This window comes from Ammodytes marinus, assembly GCF_949987685.1.
Source record: "Ammodytes marinus genome assembly, chromosome: 23".
Taxonomy (NCBI): Eukaryota; Metazoa; Chordata; class Actinopteri; order Uranoscopiformes; family Ammodytidae; genus Ammodytes; species Ammodytes marinus.
The window spans coordinates 13,799,865-13,815,783 of NC_137227.1; the positions used below are offsets into that span (position 1 = coordinate 13,799,865).

General features: G+C 42.0%; 2 protein-coding genes across 2 annotated transcripts; one reads left to right on the forward strand and one right to left on the reverse strand.

The window, feature by feature from the left end:
- Window positions 1-908: 908 nt before the first annotated feature.
- LOC307268822 (uncharacterized protein C17orf114) lies at window positions 909-10,258 on the forward strand. The gene is made up of 3 exons (XM_080051576.1): window positions 909-1,066; window positions 8,815-8,904; window positions 9,014-10,258. The coding sequence occupies exons 2-3, from the start codon at window positions 8,820-8,822 to the stop codon at window positions 9,178-9,180; spliced, it is 252 nt and encodes an 83-aa protein (XP_079907702.1). The 5' UTR covers window positions 909-1,066; window positions 8,815-8,819; the 3' UTR covers window positions 9,181-10,258.
- A 158-nt stretch (window positions 10,259-10,416) lies between these two features.
- On the reverse strand, window positions 10,417-15,792 carry mettl3 (methyltransferase like 3). Its single transcript, XM_080051705.1, has 11 exons — window positions 15,619-15,792; window positions 14,602-14,792; window positions 13,954-14,391; window positions 13,303-13,478; window positions 12,146-12,347; window positions 11,860-12,047; window positions 11,466-11,504; window positions 11,238-11,346; window positions 10,934-10,999; window positions 10,731-10,843; window positions 10,417-10,635 (listed from the first exon to the last, which is right to left on the reverse strand). The coding sequence occupies exons 1-11, from the start codon at window positions 15,719-15,721 to the stop codon at window positions 10,533-10,535; spliced, it is 1,728 nt and encodes a 575-aa protein (XP_079907831.1). The 5' UTR covers window positions 15,722-15,792; the 3' UTR covers window positions 10,417-10,532.
- Between the last annotated feature and the right edge of the window lie 127 nt (window positions 15,793-15,919).

Genomic DNA, 15,919 nt, shown 5'->3' on the forward strand with positions numbered 1-15,919 from the left:
AACCCTATGTGTTAGGTAGCACAAAAAAAACTGATGTAGTAGGTAACACACCAAAAAAAACCCTATGTGTTAGGTAGCACAAAAAAAACACCTGTGTTAGGTAGCACAGAAAAAAAACGTATGTAGTAGGTAACGCACCAAAAAAAAAACCCTATATGTTAGGTAGCACAAAAAAACCTATGGTAGCACAAAAAAAACTTATGTAGTAGGTAACACACCAAAAAAAAACCCTATGTGTTAGGTAGCACAAAAAAAAACACCTGTGTGTTAGGTAGCACAGAAAAAAAAACTTATGTAGTAGGTAACACACCAAAAAAAAACCCTATATGTTAGGTAGCACAAAAAAACCTATAGTAGCACAAAAAAAAACTTATGTAGTAGGTAACACACCAAAAAAAATCCCTATGTGTTCGGTAGCACAAAAAAAAACCCTATGTAGTAGGTAACACATATCTATGTAGTAGGTACTACAATTTTGTGTACCTTATTGTAAAGTGTTACCCACCTTGATTCACAAATCCCAGTGCAAGTTTGGCCCGATAGGCTACATGACGTCACCCTTCATGTGCTATTAATACACCAGAGGCTATTTTCTGATCACAATTTTCGTGTTATCTGTAGACTGTATCAACAAATACAGTATGTGGATGAGGTGGAGGCAAAACAAAGCAGGAGAACGCGGGATGTAGCGCGTCTCGGTGTGTGTGTGTGTAGCCTATGTGATGGGTGAGAGGCAGTGAATGAGGGGAAAAGAGAGTAGGAGAGTTTAGAAAGAGAGAGGGGAGAAAGGAGAGAGAGAGAGAGAGCGAGAGAGAGAGAAGGCGTGTCCACTCATTCACTCACTCGCTAACTCACTCACCACGCTCCGGGGATTAGCTATTTAAAGTTCCTTGCCATGACTTCCAACGAGGACGCAGCAGCAGCAGGACGCACACAGACAGACGCAAGGCAGCGCTCCTAATAGGCGACAATAAACAAAACTCAGATGAGGAGAAGACATTAGTCGTGTTTCAGAAGAAAAGGAAATAATCACGCACAAGTCTATCTACTTGTCCATTTTCACCAGGTAGGTCACGCAATTTAACCTGCTCCAACCTATAATTTAAAGGCATTTTGATAAAGTTTTTTTTTAATACAATTTGATTGGACATCAGGGTTGAGGCTAAATAAAGGGTCGGATACTGGAAGGATATAGGAGGGTAATTGACATATAAACGTTTCTTGTCGAAACAGTTCAAGTTGCTGTTTTTGGTTTTTGGGTTAGGGGGTGTGTCAAGGGGGGATGGAGGGTTCCTGATAATAAATAAGCCTGTCTGGTCTAGTGGGCTTTCTGAGGTGCAGCAGTTGGTCAAAACAACTATTTTGCACGCCAGACTGGGTGACCTATATCATTCTCTTTAACTGTCGCGGTTGTACATGGGCAGCGCCGATTGGGCAGAAATAAAACGGAAATTTACGAGGGAGCAAAACCTCCAAATCATGTAACAATGCAACAGTTATTTTGATTTCACAGTTATGCTCCACGCTCGAGTAAGCATATAACGAACCCTTCCACTTCTTGTCACTTCAAATATGTCAACAAGCACAGTCTTTTTTAGACACAGGGAGACGGGTATGAGGCAGTGATGCGTGGCGCTCTGTTTGAAGGCGCAGATTAAACTGTCTGTCTGGCGCGGGGTCTCGTTCAACCTTCCATTTGGGCGCGCGCACGAGCATCTGAAAGTTGTAAGCTAAAAGTGTAATCAATAACAACTACCGGTGGAATTGGTCTGAATTTATATATAGGCTAGTATATGTTGTTAAACTATGATAATACATTTACGTGTAAGCTGCATTTTAATTATGTAGGCCTAGCCTACTGGGTAAAGCTATTGTTGAAAATTAATTTACCATTTTTTTTGGGTTGTCAAATATAGGCTATAACACATAATTTACTATAAACATGTTTGTTGTGTAATGCCTACATGGTCTGCCTCCGGAATATAGAAAGTAAACGCATAAAGTAGTATAAAATGCAAGCACTTGTAGTCTAAGAGTGTATTGAAGCGCAGCAATGAATTTGAATGGAAAAGCGATTATACCCTCCTGTTACAGGTGAAACACACACACACACACACAATGCTGCAGTGATCGACTGGGAAAAGGGGTTGCTCGGAGGAAATGTGGATCTGTGTGGGGATTGTTATCATGTTACTGTAAGCGTATGTGCTCTGCTACTTGCTTTTTACATTTTGTTTACACAGCAGATAAGGCCCGGGTTGAGTAGGGGGCGATTTGCAGAGAGAATAGTCTGACTGATGTTGAGAAATATGGAAGAAGGTGTAGGGATCATGCTCGGCAAACATGGTTAAGTAGCTCAACTCCACCACAAAATTGAACACCCCCACACACACTCAAACATTATGAAAACCTCAAGCTGCAAGAAGCACAACTAAAAACCACTAGCTCATGTTTCACTGGAAAGATTGCACAATGTCCAGCTCCATCAGCGAGCAAATTGAACAAGAAAAACCGCATAATTCAGGTGCTGTGGTCGTGTACCTGCCTGTGAGCTGGAGCTTCCAGGAAAAACATTTCAGGCATAAGGACAAAAACATCCCCATCATCCCATCTAATTCTTCTTCGTTCTCCACTTTACCCTCCCTCCCTTACCACTGCTGTGTTGCTTCTGTGTGTGTGTGTGTGTGTGTGTGTGTGTGTGGTTGTTTTTCTCCTCCGGGCACCCGACTGCTGTGTGCTGCCAGACCCCCACAGCCAATCATGATCTGGGCCCAAAATTCCTCACCACTGACCAGGGCCTTAATAGTGTGTGTGTGTGTGTGTGTAGACCGGCCTTGTTTTTATGAGAGAAAAATAGTGTACGCTTGGTGAGTTATTAATACACAAAGAATTTCTAATCTCTGTGCAAGTATATTGAAAGTAGGTGTGTGTGTGTGTGTGTGTGCGTGCGTGTGTGCGTGCGTGTGTGTGTGTGTGTGTGGGGGAGGGGTGGTCGGTCCATGCTGTCCCAGTTCTCTCTCTGTGTTCACAATGACTGCTATAATGTGAGTTCTCATTTCACATGCAGACCCTCTAAATTGACCTAACCATAATGGATTCACTGTGTGTGTAAATGGGGATAGGAATTCACAGCCACACCTGGTTGGAAATGAGAAGGTAGCGGCATTGGACGGCTAAGAAAATGGAGGGAGAAAAAAATAAAGAGCTTAAAAAGGTGGAAAAAACTTTGGAATCAGAGCACAGAAAGTTTTTTTTTCATGGGTACAAGTCTCCACCCTGGCTTGTACTGTATGTACTGTGCAGCAGCAACTCTGGGACTCTGTGCCTATGTGTGAGCTGTCACGTCCCCATGAAAGCGCCTCCCTGAGTCAGGCAACACGAGGGACCAGCGGTAAACAGTGTAAAAAAAAATAGGGGCTGTTAGCCAAACAGTGGCATGCTGCAGTCACAGTCTACTGTTTGTCCTTAGATATCCAAATCTTTCCGTCTGTGATTAATGAACAGTGGGGCTTAGTGCCTTATCACAGCGAGGGATTTTCTAATCAGACAGAAATAGGTGGTTTGCCTATTTGAAGTAGTTTTAATCTGTAGTTTTGGACATCTTTGTAGTTTTTTGTCTTTTTGTTGATGTTTTTTGTGTCACATTGCATCTCCTTGTGGTCGTTGTAGATGTGTCACTTCTCAAAAGTTTTTATCTCAATTGCATCTCTCATGCAAGCCTTACATAAGAGAAAATTTGTTAAAATCGGTTTATAATAGTGTGTTATGCCATATCATTTGGGAAAAGCCTGATTTCACTCTTTAGTTGGGCATTCCTGCAGCTGGTAATGTTTGATTTAAAGTAAGGGATATTCATAAAAGTTAAGAAAAACACTTTATATTAGAAATGGTTGGGATCTATCCATCACCTCCCTCTGCTTCAATCTTACCTGACCTATTTCTTGACCTGATTAGACTAAAATAAATAGCTTCCCCCCCACATTCTAAGTAAATACAGTCCCCTCCATAAGTATCGGAACAGTGAGGCCAATTCCTTTATTTTTGCTGTAGACTGGAAACATTTGGGTTTGACACCAAAATATGAATATGAGACAATAGATCAACATTTAAGCTTTCATTTCCAGGTATTTACTTCTGGATCTGATACACAACTGAGAAGATAGCATTTTTTATAAAGGAACACCACATTTTTAGGTGAGCAAAAGTATTGGAACAGATAGACTTAAAGTAAATTAAAGTGAATAAGACTTAATATTTAGTTGCAAATCCTTCACTTGCAATAACTGCATCAAGCCTGTGACCCATTGACATAACAAAACTTTTGCATTCTTCTTTTGTGATGCTTTTCCAGGCCTTTACCGCAGCCTCGTTCAGTTGCTGTTTGTTTTGGGGGGTTACTCCCTTCGGTCTCCTCTTTAGCAGGTAAAATGCATGCTCTATAGGGTTTAAGTCTGGAGATTGACTTGGCCAGTCTAAAACTTTCAATTTCTTGCCCCTGATGAACTCCTTTGTTGTTTTTGCAGTTTTTTTAGGGTCATTACCTTGCTGCATGATGAAGGATCTTCCTATCAGTTTGGTTGAATCTTTCTTTAAATTGGCAGACAGAATGTTTCTGTAGACTTCTAAGTTAATTTTGCTGCTGCCATCATGTGTTACTGTGTTGTTGTCAAGATGAACCTTTACCAAAGTGATGGAAAGGCTAAAGTTTGGAGAAAGAAAGGATCTGCTCATGACCCCAAGCATACAAGCTGTGAAACACGGTGGTGTCATGGCTTGGGCTTGCATGGCTTCTTCTCGGATGGGCTCATTATTCTTCATTGATGATGTAACACATGATGGCAACAGCTAAATTCTGCCAATTTAAAGAAAGATGCAACCAAATTGATTGGAAGATCCTTCATAATGCAGCAAGATAATGACCCAAAACACACTGCAAAAACAACAAAGGAATTAAACAGGGTCAAGAAATGGAAGGTTTTAGACTGGTCAAGTCAATCTCCAGATTTAAACCCTATAGAGCAAGCATTTTACCTGCTAAAGAGGAGACTGAAGAGAGTAAACAAACAGCAACTGAATAAGGCTGCGGTAAAGGCCTGGAAAAGCATAAAAAGGAGGATTCAAAAGTTTTGTGATGTCAATAGGTCACAGGCTTGATGCAGTTGTTGCAAGCGAAGGCTTTGCAAGTCTTATTCACTTTAATTTATTTTAAGTCTATCTGTTCCAATACTTTTGCTCACCTAAAAATGTGGTGTTCCTTTACAAAAAATGCTATCTTCTCAGTTGTGTAGAACACAACTGGCCATGGTCGGTCCATGCTGTCCCAGTTCTCTCTCTGTGTTCACAATGACTGCTATAATGTGAGTTCTCATTTCACATGCAGACCCTCTAAATTGACCTAACCATAAAAAAGATCTTTAAGCTCCAGAAGCTTTACTTCTGGAGCTTAAAGATCCAGAAGTAAATACCTGGAAATGAAAGCTTAAATGTTGATCTATTGTCTCATATTCATATTTTGGTGTCAAACCCAAATGTTTCCAGTCTACAGCAAAAATAAAGGAATTGGCCTCACTGTTCCGATACTTATGGAGGGGACTGCAGATCTCAGTGGCGGCATGTGGCCCTGGCGTTATCTTTTCATTCAGAGGGGCCACAGAGGAAGGGACATTCCCCGGGACTATTAGGAATTTGACCAACTCAGATCTACAGTACCAGTAACAAAGAAAAAAGATGCTGGGACTATTTTCAAGGAAGAATTAGATCTAAATGACGAATAATCGCTTTAGCTTCATTGGACACATTCTGGTCAAAATGCACACACATCAGATGACCTCTATGTAAACTTTGTTACTGTCTGGAGAAGGTTTAATAATTCCTCGGGCAGCTCAATCTCATTGACGTCCTTTTGCAGGATAAGGCGGTGTGGGCGTGTCGGGGATGATGATGAAAGCGCTGTAAATACTGACTGATTGGCTTGTTGCTGGGACACTGTGCCACGCAGTGACACTGTCGGCTTACATTAGGGCTACCATGTCGCAGAGGTGCAGGATCATAATTCCATTAAACTGTGACCTGGTGAGGGGGCAAGGAGCTGTAAACAGGCCTGGGCATTTAGACCACGCTGCCATGGCGACAGGGCAGCTTAAATGGAAGCTATAGAAGAAGCGTGCATCGTGGCTGTGTTAAGCGTTTACCGCACTTTTTCCGTCAGAGAGAAAGTTTGTCACTGTTGCAGTTAAGTATGGCTTTACCTCAGCTACGTCTGTCTCAAAGGGTAACTGCGAGTTAAAGGTGGAGTCAGCAACTCTAGAGAATGCTTGTAGTCAAAATCAACTGTGTGTGCACTAAATAAACTCCAGTGTTAAAGGTGCTGTAAGCGGAATGGTTCTTTTAGCTAACTTCCTGTCAGTTACTGCAGTTAGCAGTCCCCTCGCTCGTCCCTACGTCACCACATTAATGCACTGCGGTCTTCAAGCAGCAAGTTATCTAGCATCATCTCAGATCCATAAGTGTGATAAAACATGATAAAAACCATCAAAACAGACATTGGGAAGGATTTTTACCTGCTCTGCCATTGTAGGCGCATACACATTCACCCATCTGTTGCTCTGGCGTGCACCGGCAGTGAGACCATGGAGTGTATATACTATATATGAGTGAGACGAGTGTCGTTTTGTAGCGTTCTCTCTTCTGATTGGATAAACATTTCGGGATACTACAATAAGTTTATTTGCAGATTACATGCAAAGCAGCTGAATGAGAGATCGGCTTTATGAAACGCGCACATTATGTAAGTGATCACTGTATGAATAAAGAGCGATTTTACACTTATATTAACATAAATAAACCGCTTACTTCACCTTTAATACACAGCCAAATCGCTGTAGACGGGCATGTTGCTAGCAACTATGGTGGACCCTCTTTGTTTACATTACCTACTCTTTGTTTACATACAGTATCTCACAAAAGTGAGTACACCCCTCACATTTCTTCACAATTTTCTTTATATCTTTCCATGGGACAACACTGAATAAATGCCACTTTGATACAATGTAAAGTAGTCAGTGTACAGCTTGTATAACAGTGTAAATTTACTGTCCCCTCAAAATAACTCGACACACAGCCATTAATGTCTAAACTGCTGGCAACAAAAGTGAGTACACCCCTTAGAAAAAATGTACAAATTGGGCCCAAAGCGTAAATATTTTGTGTGGCCACCATTATTTTCCAGCACTGCCTTAACCCTCTTGGGCATGTAGTTCACTAGAGCTTCACAGGTTGCAACTGGAACCCTCTTCCACCCATTTATGACAGCATCACAGAGCTGGTGGATATTAAAGACCTTGCGCTCATCCACCTTCTGTTTGAGGATGCCCCAAAGATGCTCAATAGGGTTTAGGTCTGGAGACAGGCTTGGCCAGGCCATAACCTTTACCCTCAGCTTTTTTAGCAAGCCACTGGTCGTCTTGGAGGTGTGTTTGGGGTCGTTATCATGTTGCAATACCACCCTGCGGCCCAGTTTACGAAGGTTGAGTGCACGTGGTCAGCGTCGTACACAGAGGTTGGCTTTGGAAAATAGACGTATGAGTGCTGCCAGCATTGCTGAAGGGCTTGAAGGGGTGGGGGGTCAACCTGTCAGTGCTCAGACCATACGCCACACTCTGCATCATACTGGTCTGCATGGCTGTCATACCAGAAGAAAACCTATTCTAAAGATGATGCACAAGAAACCCCACAAAAAGTTTGCTGAAGACAAACAGACTACGGACATGGATTACTGCAACCATGTCCTGTGGTCTGATGAGACCAAAATACATTTATTTGGTTCAGATGGTGTTAAGAGTGTGGAGCGGCAACCAGGTGAGGAGTACAAAGACAAGTGTGTCTTGCCTAGAGTCAAGCATGGTGGTTGGAGTGTCATGGTCTGGGGCTGCATGAGTGCTGCCAGCACTGGGGATCTACAGTTCATTGAATTCTAACATGTACTGTGACATACTGAAGCAGAGCATGATCCCCTCCCTTCATAAACTGGACCGCAGGGCAGTACTGCAACATGATAATGACCCCAAACACCCCTCCGAACGACCACTGGCTTGCTAAAGAAGCTGAGGGTAAAGGTTATGGACTGGCCAAGCATGTCTCCAGTCTTAAACCCTATTGAGCATCTTTGGGGCATCCTCAAACGGGAGATGGAGGAGCGCAAGGACTCTAATATCCACAAGCTCCTTGATGTCGTCATGAATGGGTAGAAGAGGGTTCCAGTTGCAACCTGTGAAGCTCTAGTGAACTACATGCCCAAGAGGGTTAAGGCAGTGCTAGAAAATAATGATGGCAAAACAATATATTGACACTTTGGGCCCAATTTGGAAATTTTTTCTAAGGGGTGTACTCACTTTTGTTGCCAACAGTTTAGACATTAATGGCTGTGTGTCGAGTTATTTTGAGGGGACAGTAAATTTACACTGTTATACAAGCTGTACACTGACTACTTGACATTGTATCAAAGTGTCATTTATTCAGTGTTGTCGCATGGAAAGATATAATGAAATATTTGAAGAAATGTTAGGGGTGTACTCACTTTTGTGAGATACTGTACCTGTTTACAGAGCCTAGGCTGTGTATTGACACCAGATTTTTTTTTATCAGTGCACACACAGAACGGATAGGTTGAAGATTGTATGGAGTTATTCAATGATTTTCAAAAAAAACTTAGTTAGACAGAAGCACTGACTCCAGCTTTAAAAGGGACATTTCTGTAGAATTTGTTGTATCACCTTTCTAATATTAACGTCTCTGTCCACTCTCTTCTCACTGCAGACGGAATGGGAGTGAAGATGCTGCAGTGTTTCCCGTTCTACAGGCGCTGTAAGGAGCGCTGCAAGAGCAGACAGTGCCAGCCACCGGCAGGTAAGAATCAGATACTAAAACTCAATACTAAACATAGGGCAATAAATAGGCATTCCAAGATAAATCTTTTCATTCTATCTATCTCTCTCTCTCTTCTCACTCATTGCAGTTCCCATTGACGATATGAAGCCCCGTTTGTGCTCGACCACGTCCTGGAGTAGTGACAGTGAAGGACCAGGCAGTCTGACTCGAGGTGTATATTTCTCCAACAAGGCCAGAGTGTCCTTTAGGCACCAACTGGACAGCAACATCAACGCAGTAGACGCCACCGACTGAGGACACACCTGGACTCAAGCATCAAAGATTTTTGCTGCCCACTAACACTTGGAGCCGCAAATACAGATGTGTTAAGCCTGAAAGCTGAGCAAGCGAATCTATTGTCCGTCGCCAGTATTTGTGAGCGGCCATGTAACCCTTCGCCTCTCGCCGCCCACTAAGAATTTTCGATGGTTAATCCGACTCAACGAGGGACAGAGGAACACAGACCGAAACAGACTTGGTTTTATATTTCTGTGCATTAAGATGACAGAGGAATGAACTCTGAAAAGGAGTGGATCCACTGTCCAAACAGACATGACGCTGATGAGAGAGAAGACAGCTTAAAGACTAGTTTACACCATTCACAGCCAAAAAGTGCATTACTTTCTCTTTCTTTTTTACTGTTTTTTCTTTTGCTTTTTTAAGGTTCTACTTCGATAACATTTGAAGAAAAAAATTAAGATTTTTCATTTCGATGGGCGTTTTACATAGCAGGATTAGGGAGTTAGCATTCAAAGTACAACGTAGATTGACATTATCTTTCGGAGTCATCAGTATGAGTAACTAAATGATATTTCTTAACCTGATGTTGACATTTCTTAGAACCAAGGACTTAGTTTACTTACTAATCCTGCTCAGAGACGACCCCCCGCCCGCCCCACCTTGTGCATTATGAGTTAAAAACTACAAAACAGACTGTTGCCCTTTAATTAAAAACATGTATCCTAAAACAAACACATTGGATTCTTGTTGACACTAAATGTATAATATTTAAAGACCAGGTGTGAGGATGCTCAGCAGCTTTTTTTTTTTTTTTTCAAGCAAGTACTTCTTTGGAAAGGATGAAGTAAAATGCACCTTTTGAATTTAACCTTTAACCTTAAAAAAAGTGATTTTTTGCAAAGAAAATTGGTATAAGAAGGATTCGGCATTTGCCTGGAATGAACAAGATATGATTGTAAGCCCCGATTCCGAATTACTGTGAAAATATGCTGAACTTTCTCAATGTTTATCCCTTAATGCAAATATAATTATCGATCTTCAAATCTACTGAAGTCAAAGAGAATTAACTTTTCTTTACTAATAAAATATTAAAAATAGAACATTATAAACGCCTTGTGTTTTTGTTTGTTTGTTGTGATTTCGCTGCGTTAAATATGGGGATCACTTACAGTAATGTACGAAAATGATGAAAGCACTGCGACCAAAAGTACCTCTTTTAATCATTGTGTTAACCAAGACACAGACAGTGTATCTTCTTTACAACATTTATTTAAGAAGTGTGTTCAACGGTATAAAAAGAAATACATATATAAACAAAAACAGCCTCCAAACCTGTGACCACTGATCAAAGTCATCACTGCATTGTTTTAGGGTTTGGAGATGACGCCGTCCGGGTAGCGCTTCTTGAACCGAGCCACGACATCAGGGTCCAAGAGATGAATGCCGTCCAGCTGGTTTCCAAGGGTGACCCTAGATGTGGAGGCAAAAAAAATTCAATCAGTTCATGTTTAATTACGCAGAAAACTGTCTTGGCCTTCGCATAAAACAGTGTTGTGGTATGTTACCAGTTAGGCTGGACGTTGTGGGGTCGACCGAAAAGCTCGATTTTCCTAGTACCGGGCGAGAGTCTTTCTATCATGCCGTAGATCTCGTCTGGTTTGTGACTGGTGGAGCGGACCTGGATGTGGGTTAGACAACATATCAGGCTACAGAAACTGCACATTGAGGGATAAATAGAACAAGTATGATAGAAGAAATAATCCTTTACCTCGGCCACAATCACGTCGCAGTCCAAACCTCTGTTGAACCCCTGCGGGGTTCCCTTCACACCCACCTGAAGACAAACAAATCACATGGTGTTTTTAAAATATTTTTACCTGACACACTATACAATATATTCACCAAGAATGAGCCAGGAGCGGCTCAGTATATTGCTTGAAAAAAAAACAACCAAGAATCTCATGAAAGGTAAGATTCCCCAAGCTGGGATTTCAGCTAAAAAGTGTACAACAAGAGACAGCGTAAGTAAAATATAGGCAGTTGAGACAATGCATGAGAACAACTAAACTAACCAGACAGTGTTCCTTCCCGTGGTTCAGCCAATGGCCCGTTCTTCCTGTACGGATGATCCTCTGAAGCTGGTTGGTTTTCACCCAAATGATTTCGTCCACACGATCGTAGCTGAGAGGGGGAAATAAAAAGGGAAAAAATAAATATATATATTTGAAATCAAATCAAATTGTGTAAAAACTAAATGATGACTTGGTTTTTAGTCGGTGTTCAGAAGGCAAAAGACTCACCCCCAAAGACTGAGACACTCTCTGCCCAGCTCCATAGCCCTGTAAGAAGAGAAGTTGAGTGTGTGCAGAACAAGGACCCTGCCTACTCTTAGAAATGTATTAACACGCAGGTTCAATGTGTATTAAAAAACCTGTGGATTAAGTATTGTTAGATACTTGATAAATAGGAGCAGAGTACAGTAATTTCTGGCAGGCTAACATTTAAAAACAAATGATAGAACACAAAAAATAAATACTAGTATACACAGAGCTAATTGTTGTTGCTGAGAAAAATGTAATCAATGTCAAGGCATGTTACTCGGATAAATACCTGGATGCCTTACTACATCCGGTCGGGATTTTTGGTGTGGAAATCAGCATGCTTTTTGGGCAATTGAAATGCAGCCGTAGTTACCTGCCAGTGACCCACAGGAAGAGGAAGCCGTCGTCCTGCAGGAGGGGAATGTGTAGTTTTCTCATCTCGTCGTCGGTCAGCGTTCCGTAGGGAAGCTCCATGTGGATGTCCCACGGAGGGTCGGCCATCACCACAGCAAACTTACCCAGGACGGCCACGTCCAAGAAGCGGATATCGCAGTTGATCCACTGCAGAAAAAATAAATAAAACATTTTATAACCTGCCAAGAAATATCAATATCCGTCTGTCTCTTTCTATCCTAACCTGCCATCACTCTCTCTCTCACCTGTGAGGGGAAAAGTTTGCCCACGTTGCTGTCTGGTTCCGTGAGGTCCGTGGCCCCGGCCTTGGGCCCCATCAGGCCTGTCTCTAGCTCCGGAGGGCTGTCGATCTCATAGTGGACATATTTGCAGGTGTCCATGTGGAAGCACGTGTTGAGGAAGGAGCAGTCGCCGAGGCTCTCGTCCGTGTGCTTGTTGATGATGCGACTGAGTGAGAAAAATGTGTATATCGCAACGTAAATAGGCTGCATAGACATGTCCACTAAATCTACACAAGTAGACAAATACTGATAAACTTACCCTGCACAACTTTCAGTCAGGTTAATTAAATAAGACATTTGTCCTAGAGGAACCCACAACCTCAACCTTTTTGAATTGTGCCACTGTAATGCAAAGTCTAGCCAAATCTTTAAATACAGGATCAGCCCTTGGAAAGACTGAATCCTTTTTTAAACCGTAAAATATTAAAACTATCCAATATTTCACTGGAAAATAGCAATTATTACATAATAAATGCATCATTACATTAAAATAATTACATAACTCATCTCATGAGATGTATATTGAGGCCTACTTGGGAACCACTAGAATAGACCATCATGAGTAGAAAATAAACAAATTAAAAATGTAACAAGATGTTTATTCTTTTCCATTTAAAGATGATGAAAATTATTTTGTAACAACAGCGTCTTACTAAGTTTAACACGTAGAACTTTATTTACATGATTTGCCTCAGGCCAGTCATTGTTTTGCCAGAACATTGACATAATGTGGTGATGTTTAACCTTGATTATAGGGACATCTTGAGGCCAAAGAGAGTAGTTTACTGTCTTTCTGCAGCACTTTGTCTTTATTTGACAGTAGAGAGATGACAGGAAGGGGGATGGAGGTCAGATAGAGAATGACATAATGTCTTTGCCTTTTTACAGTTTATGGAGTTGGCCCCTTAATCCCTAAGCCATCAGGATACACTCAGTGTTTTTATACACTGGACTATAATACAAAGTCATCATCATGCTGTTTAATTCTGAAAAAAATGAAAATCAGACTTGTGCAGTTGAAGATTTCAGTTGTGAGTTGTCTGATAGAACGATTCAAATTCATGTGGGTGGACATTTCAAACACAAAGAAGAGTTTTTAAAGAACAGTGAGGGACACTGACCGGAAGTGTAGCTTGGTGCATGGCTTGGGCGTGTCCCTGGAGCGCACGCAGTCTTCTTTGGTCCCGTGGTCGCAGAACTCTTGGACCTGAGCTCGGCCGCGAGAACGGAACTTTTCCACGATGGACTGCTCCTTAGCTGTGCTGGCGTTGAGCAGCTCCAGGATCTCTCTGCTCACCTGGGCGTGAATTACATGTACAGTGCATCGTGCCAAATCAGTAACCACAATCACTGAAAGATCTTGCTCCATTTTCTTATAGATAGTAAAAGGTGGAGTCAGTGATTCTGGAGAACACTTGTTGTCAAAATCAGTGAATACCTCCTCACCATCCGCCACCTGTTCGTACTGTATGCGCTGAAAAATATCTGACGTTGCTACAAAGCCTAAGCTCTGTAAACAGGCATGTACACAAAGGTTATGTAAACAAAGAGGCCCCAACATAGCAAGCAACACGCCCGTTTATAAAGCCTAGGCTATGTACAGTATTTACGATGGATTGCGAGGAGATAATCACTGATTCTGACAAAAGTGATTCTGACAACAAGCATTCTCCAGAAGTCTTGCTGACTCCACCTTTAACTGGATACGATTATTCTGCCCGCTGTTAGAAGAGACAATATGACGTTATAATCGGTCTCCTCATCCGTCCTACCTTCTTGCTCTGCTGCTCTTTGGTGGACTGTTGGTTCAGGAGGCTCTCGATCTCCATGTCCATGTGGGACGACTGGCTTTTGCTGCTCCTGCCTTTCTTATCAGCGCCGCTGCCCGACGCGGAGGGCCCCGCCATCTGTGTGGAGGCCGCCGGCGTCAGAGAGGAGAAGGTGGCGGGCGGAGGAGAGGCAATGCTCTGTAGAGATGGAGTCCTTTTGTGGTGGGTTTGATCCTCTGCTTTTCTCTTGACTCCGGCTCGTTGGGCTCCGGCCGCAGTCCCCATCATGGCCCATAGTTTGGTGTGGTCCACCGATACCACCACGGAGGCAGAAGCAGCAGAAGAAGAGGACATGTCAGGCTGCCGGACCTCGATGAGCTCCTGAGCAGAGAATTTAAGCAGCAGACTCTGGATGCATCCATGGCTGACAGGTTTTTCAGACTAAGAGAAAGAATTGAAAAGAAAACATATATTTATTTGGAGGTTGTTAATGATACTTGTCAATGAAAAAAGCCAGTGTTAATACACATCCTAGTCTCTGTAAACAGGCATGTTGCTAGCTAAACATACCCTTTGTTTACAAACCAGTTTACAGAGCCTAAGATGATATGAACACCAGATTTCTTTACTGGGCTCGAGACAAACTCTTACACTGAGATCCTTTGTGATGGCAAGGGAGTCTGTTGGCATGGAAAGACTTATATCAGACAGATATCCCAGAAGCCTCTTCTCCAGCTCGGGGTCAGGTGGTTTTTCCCTCTCTTCCTGAGGCGGGAGCGACGCTGACGGAGCCGGGCTGTCACTCCGGGCTGCGGACGCGTCTGTGCTGCTGCTTCCACCATCTGACGAGGACAATACAACAATTAAGGCGAAGGATTAAACAGGAAATTTGCAAACACTGTTTTACAAAAGAAAACGGTTTTCCAGATTATTTAAATGTTAGATGAATTAAAACGTTTTCCATAGCTTGACCTCCATCATTCTTGATTGATAAAATCCCAGGACAGAACGTTAGACACTTTGCATCACTTTCACGAATGACTGGCAAAAAAATCTAAATTATTTTCTCTCCCATTTTACCAGAAATTACACTACATTTTATTTGGAATCATATCAGATGATAAGAACACTGAATTCTGTTAAATACTTATTTATTTTAGGTACATTCTTAATGCCACTCAACATAAAATAAAGACCATTTTTACAATAAACTAGATTAAATTAAAAGAACGTTAATTTATTTAGGTTAGGGAAATTTTGCATAAAACATGACTTGATCCAATGAAAAAGTAATAAGATCTAATTCAAATCTTTAAAAATATGTATTTTAATTTGGTATATCATTGTTTTATTTTAGGTCATTTAAAATACACAACTAAAATCCCACAAAAAAACAATAATAATGTGTGAGACTAAAGGTCTCAATGTGACCATTAAGCATCCTTCCATGCTGATCTGCGTGATGTTATTGCAAAACAATAGACACAATCCTACTTCCCATCGTTTAGCATTTCTAAGACATTTCAAAGAGTGATGGAGGACATTCTAATACCAATTCAGGTCTCATGTTTACATTGACCTATTTAATGCCTTTTAAGATCTGTAGAAACACTGACTTGATACGTAAAGAAGAGTTTTAGTTGCTGCCCTGAAGGGACCCGCACGTACCTGCCGACAGCTGAGCGGGGTCTTTCCGCCGCCGTTGCAGCCTTTCCCGCAGAGAGTCCAGCTGCTTCTTGTGCGCCTGGATGTTGCTCCACGTGTCCGACATGACGGGCTCGACTCAACAGCAAACACAATAGTTACAGTCAACGGTGTTTAGACAAAAGTTCACAACACTGCCCGCCTTGTTAGGAGAGGAGATTGGATGGTACGCCGCGATAAAAGTGTCGGATAATTGAGAGATTGATGGTTCCGCGTGACTTGTTCTTTGAAAACAAAAGTCCCTGGTGGGATTATCATCTGAAAC

Bases quoted from the DNA above. Each gene is read 5' to 3' on its own strand.
- LOC307268822 (XM_080051576.1), top strand. From the start codon at position 8,820: ATGGGAGTGAAGATGCTGCAGTGTTTCCCGTTCTACAGGCGCTGTAAG. The intron at 8,905-9,013 runs GTAAGAATCAGA...CACTCATTGCAG, and splicing joins ACAGTGCCAGCCACCGGCAG to TTCCCATTGACGATATGAAG.
- mettl3 (XM_080051705.1), bottom strand. From the start codon at position 15,721: ATGTCGGACACGTGGAGCAACATCCAGGCGCACAAGAAGCAGCTGGAC. The intron at 12,348-13,302 runs GTCAGTGTCCCT...TTTCTCACTCAG, and splicing joins TGCACCAAGCTACACTTCCG to TCGCATCATCAACAAGCACA. The intron at 10,844-10,933 runs GTAAAGGATTAT...ACCCACATCCAG, and splicing joins GCGACGTGATTGTGGCCGAG to GTCCGCTCCACCAGTCACAA.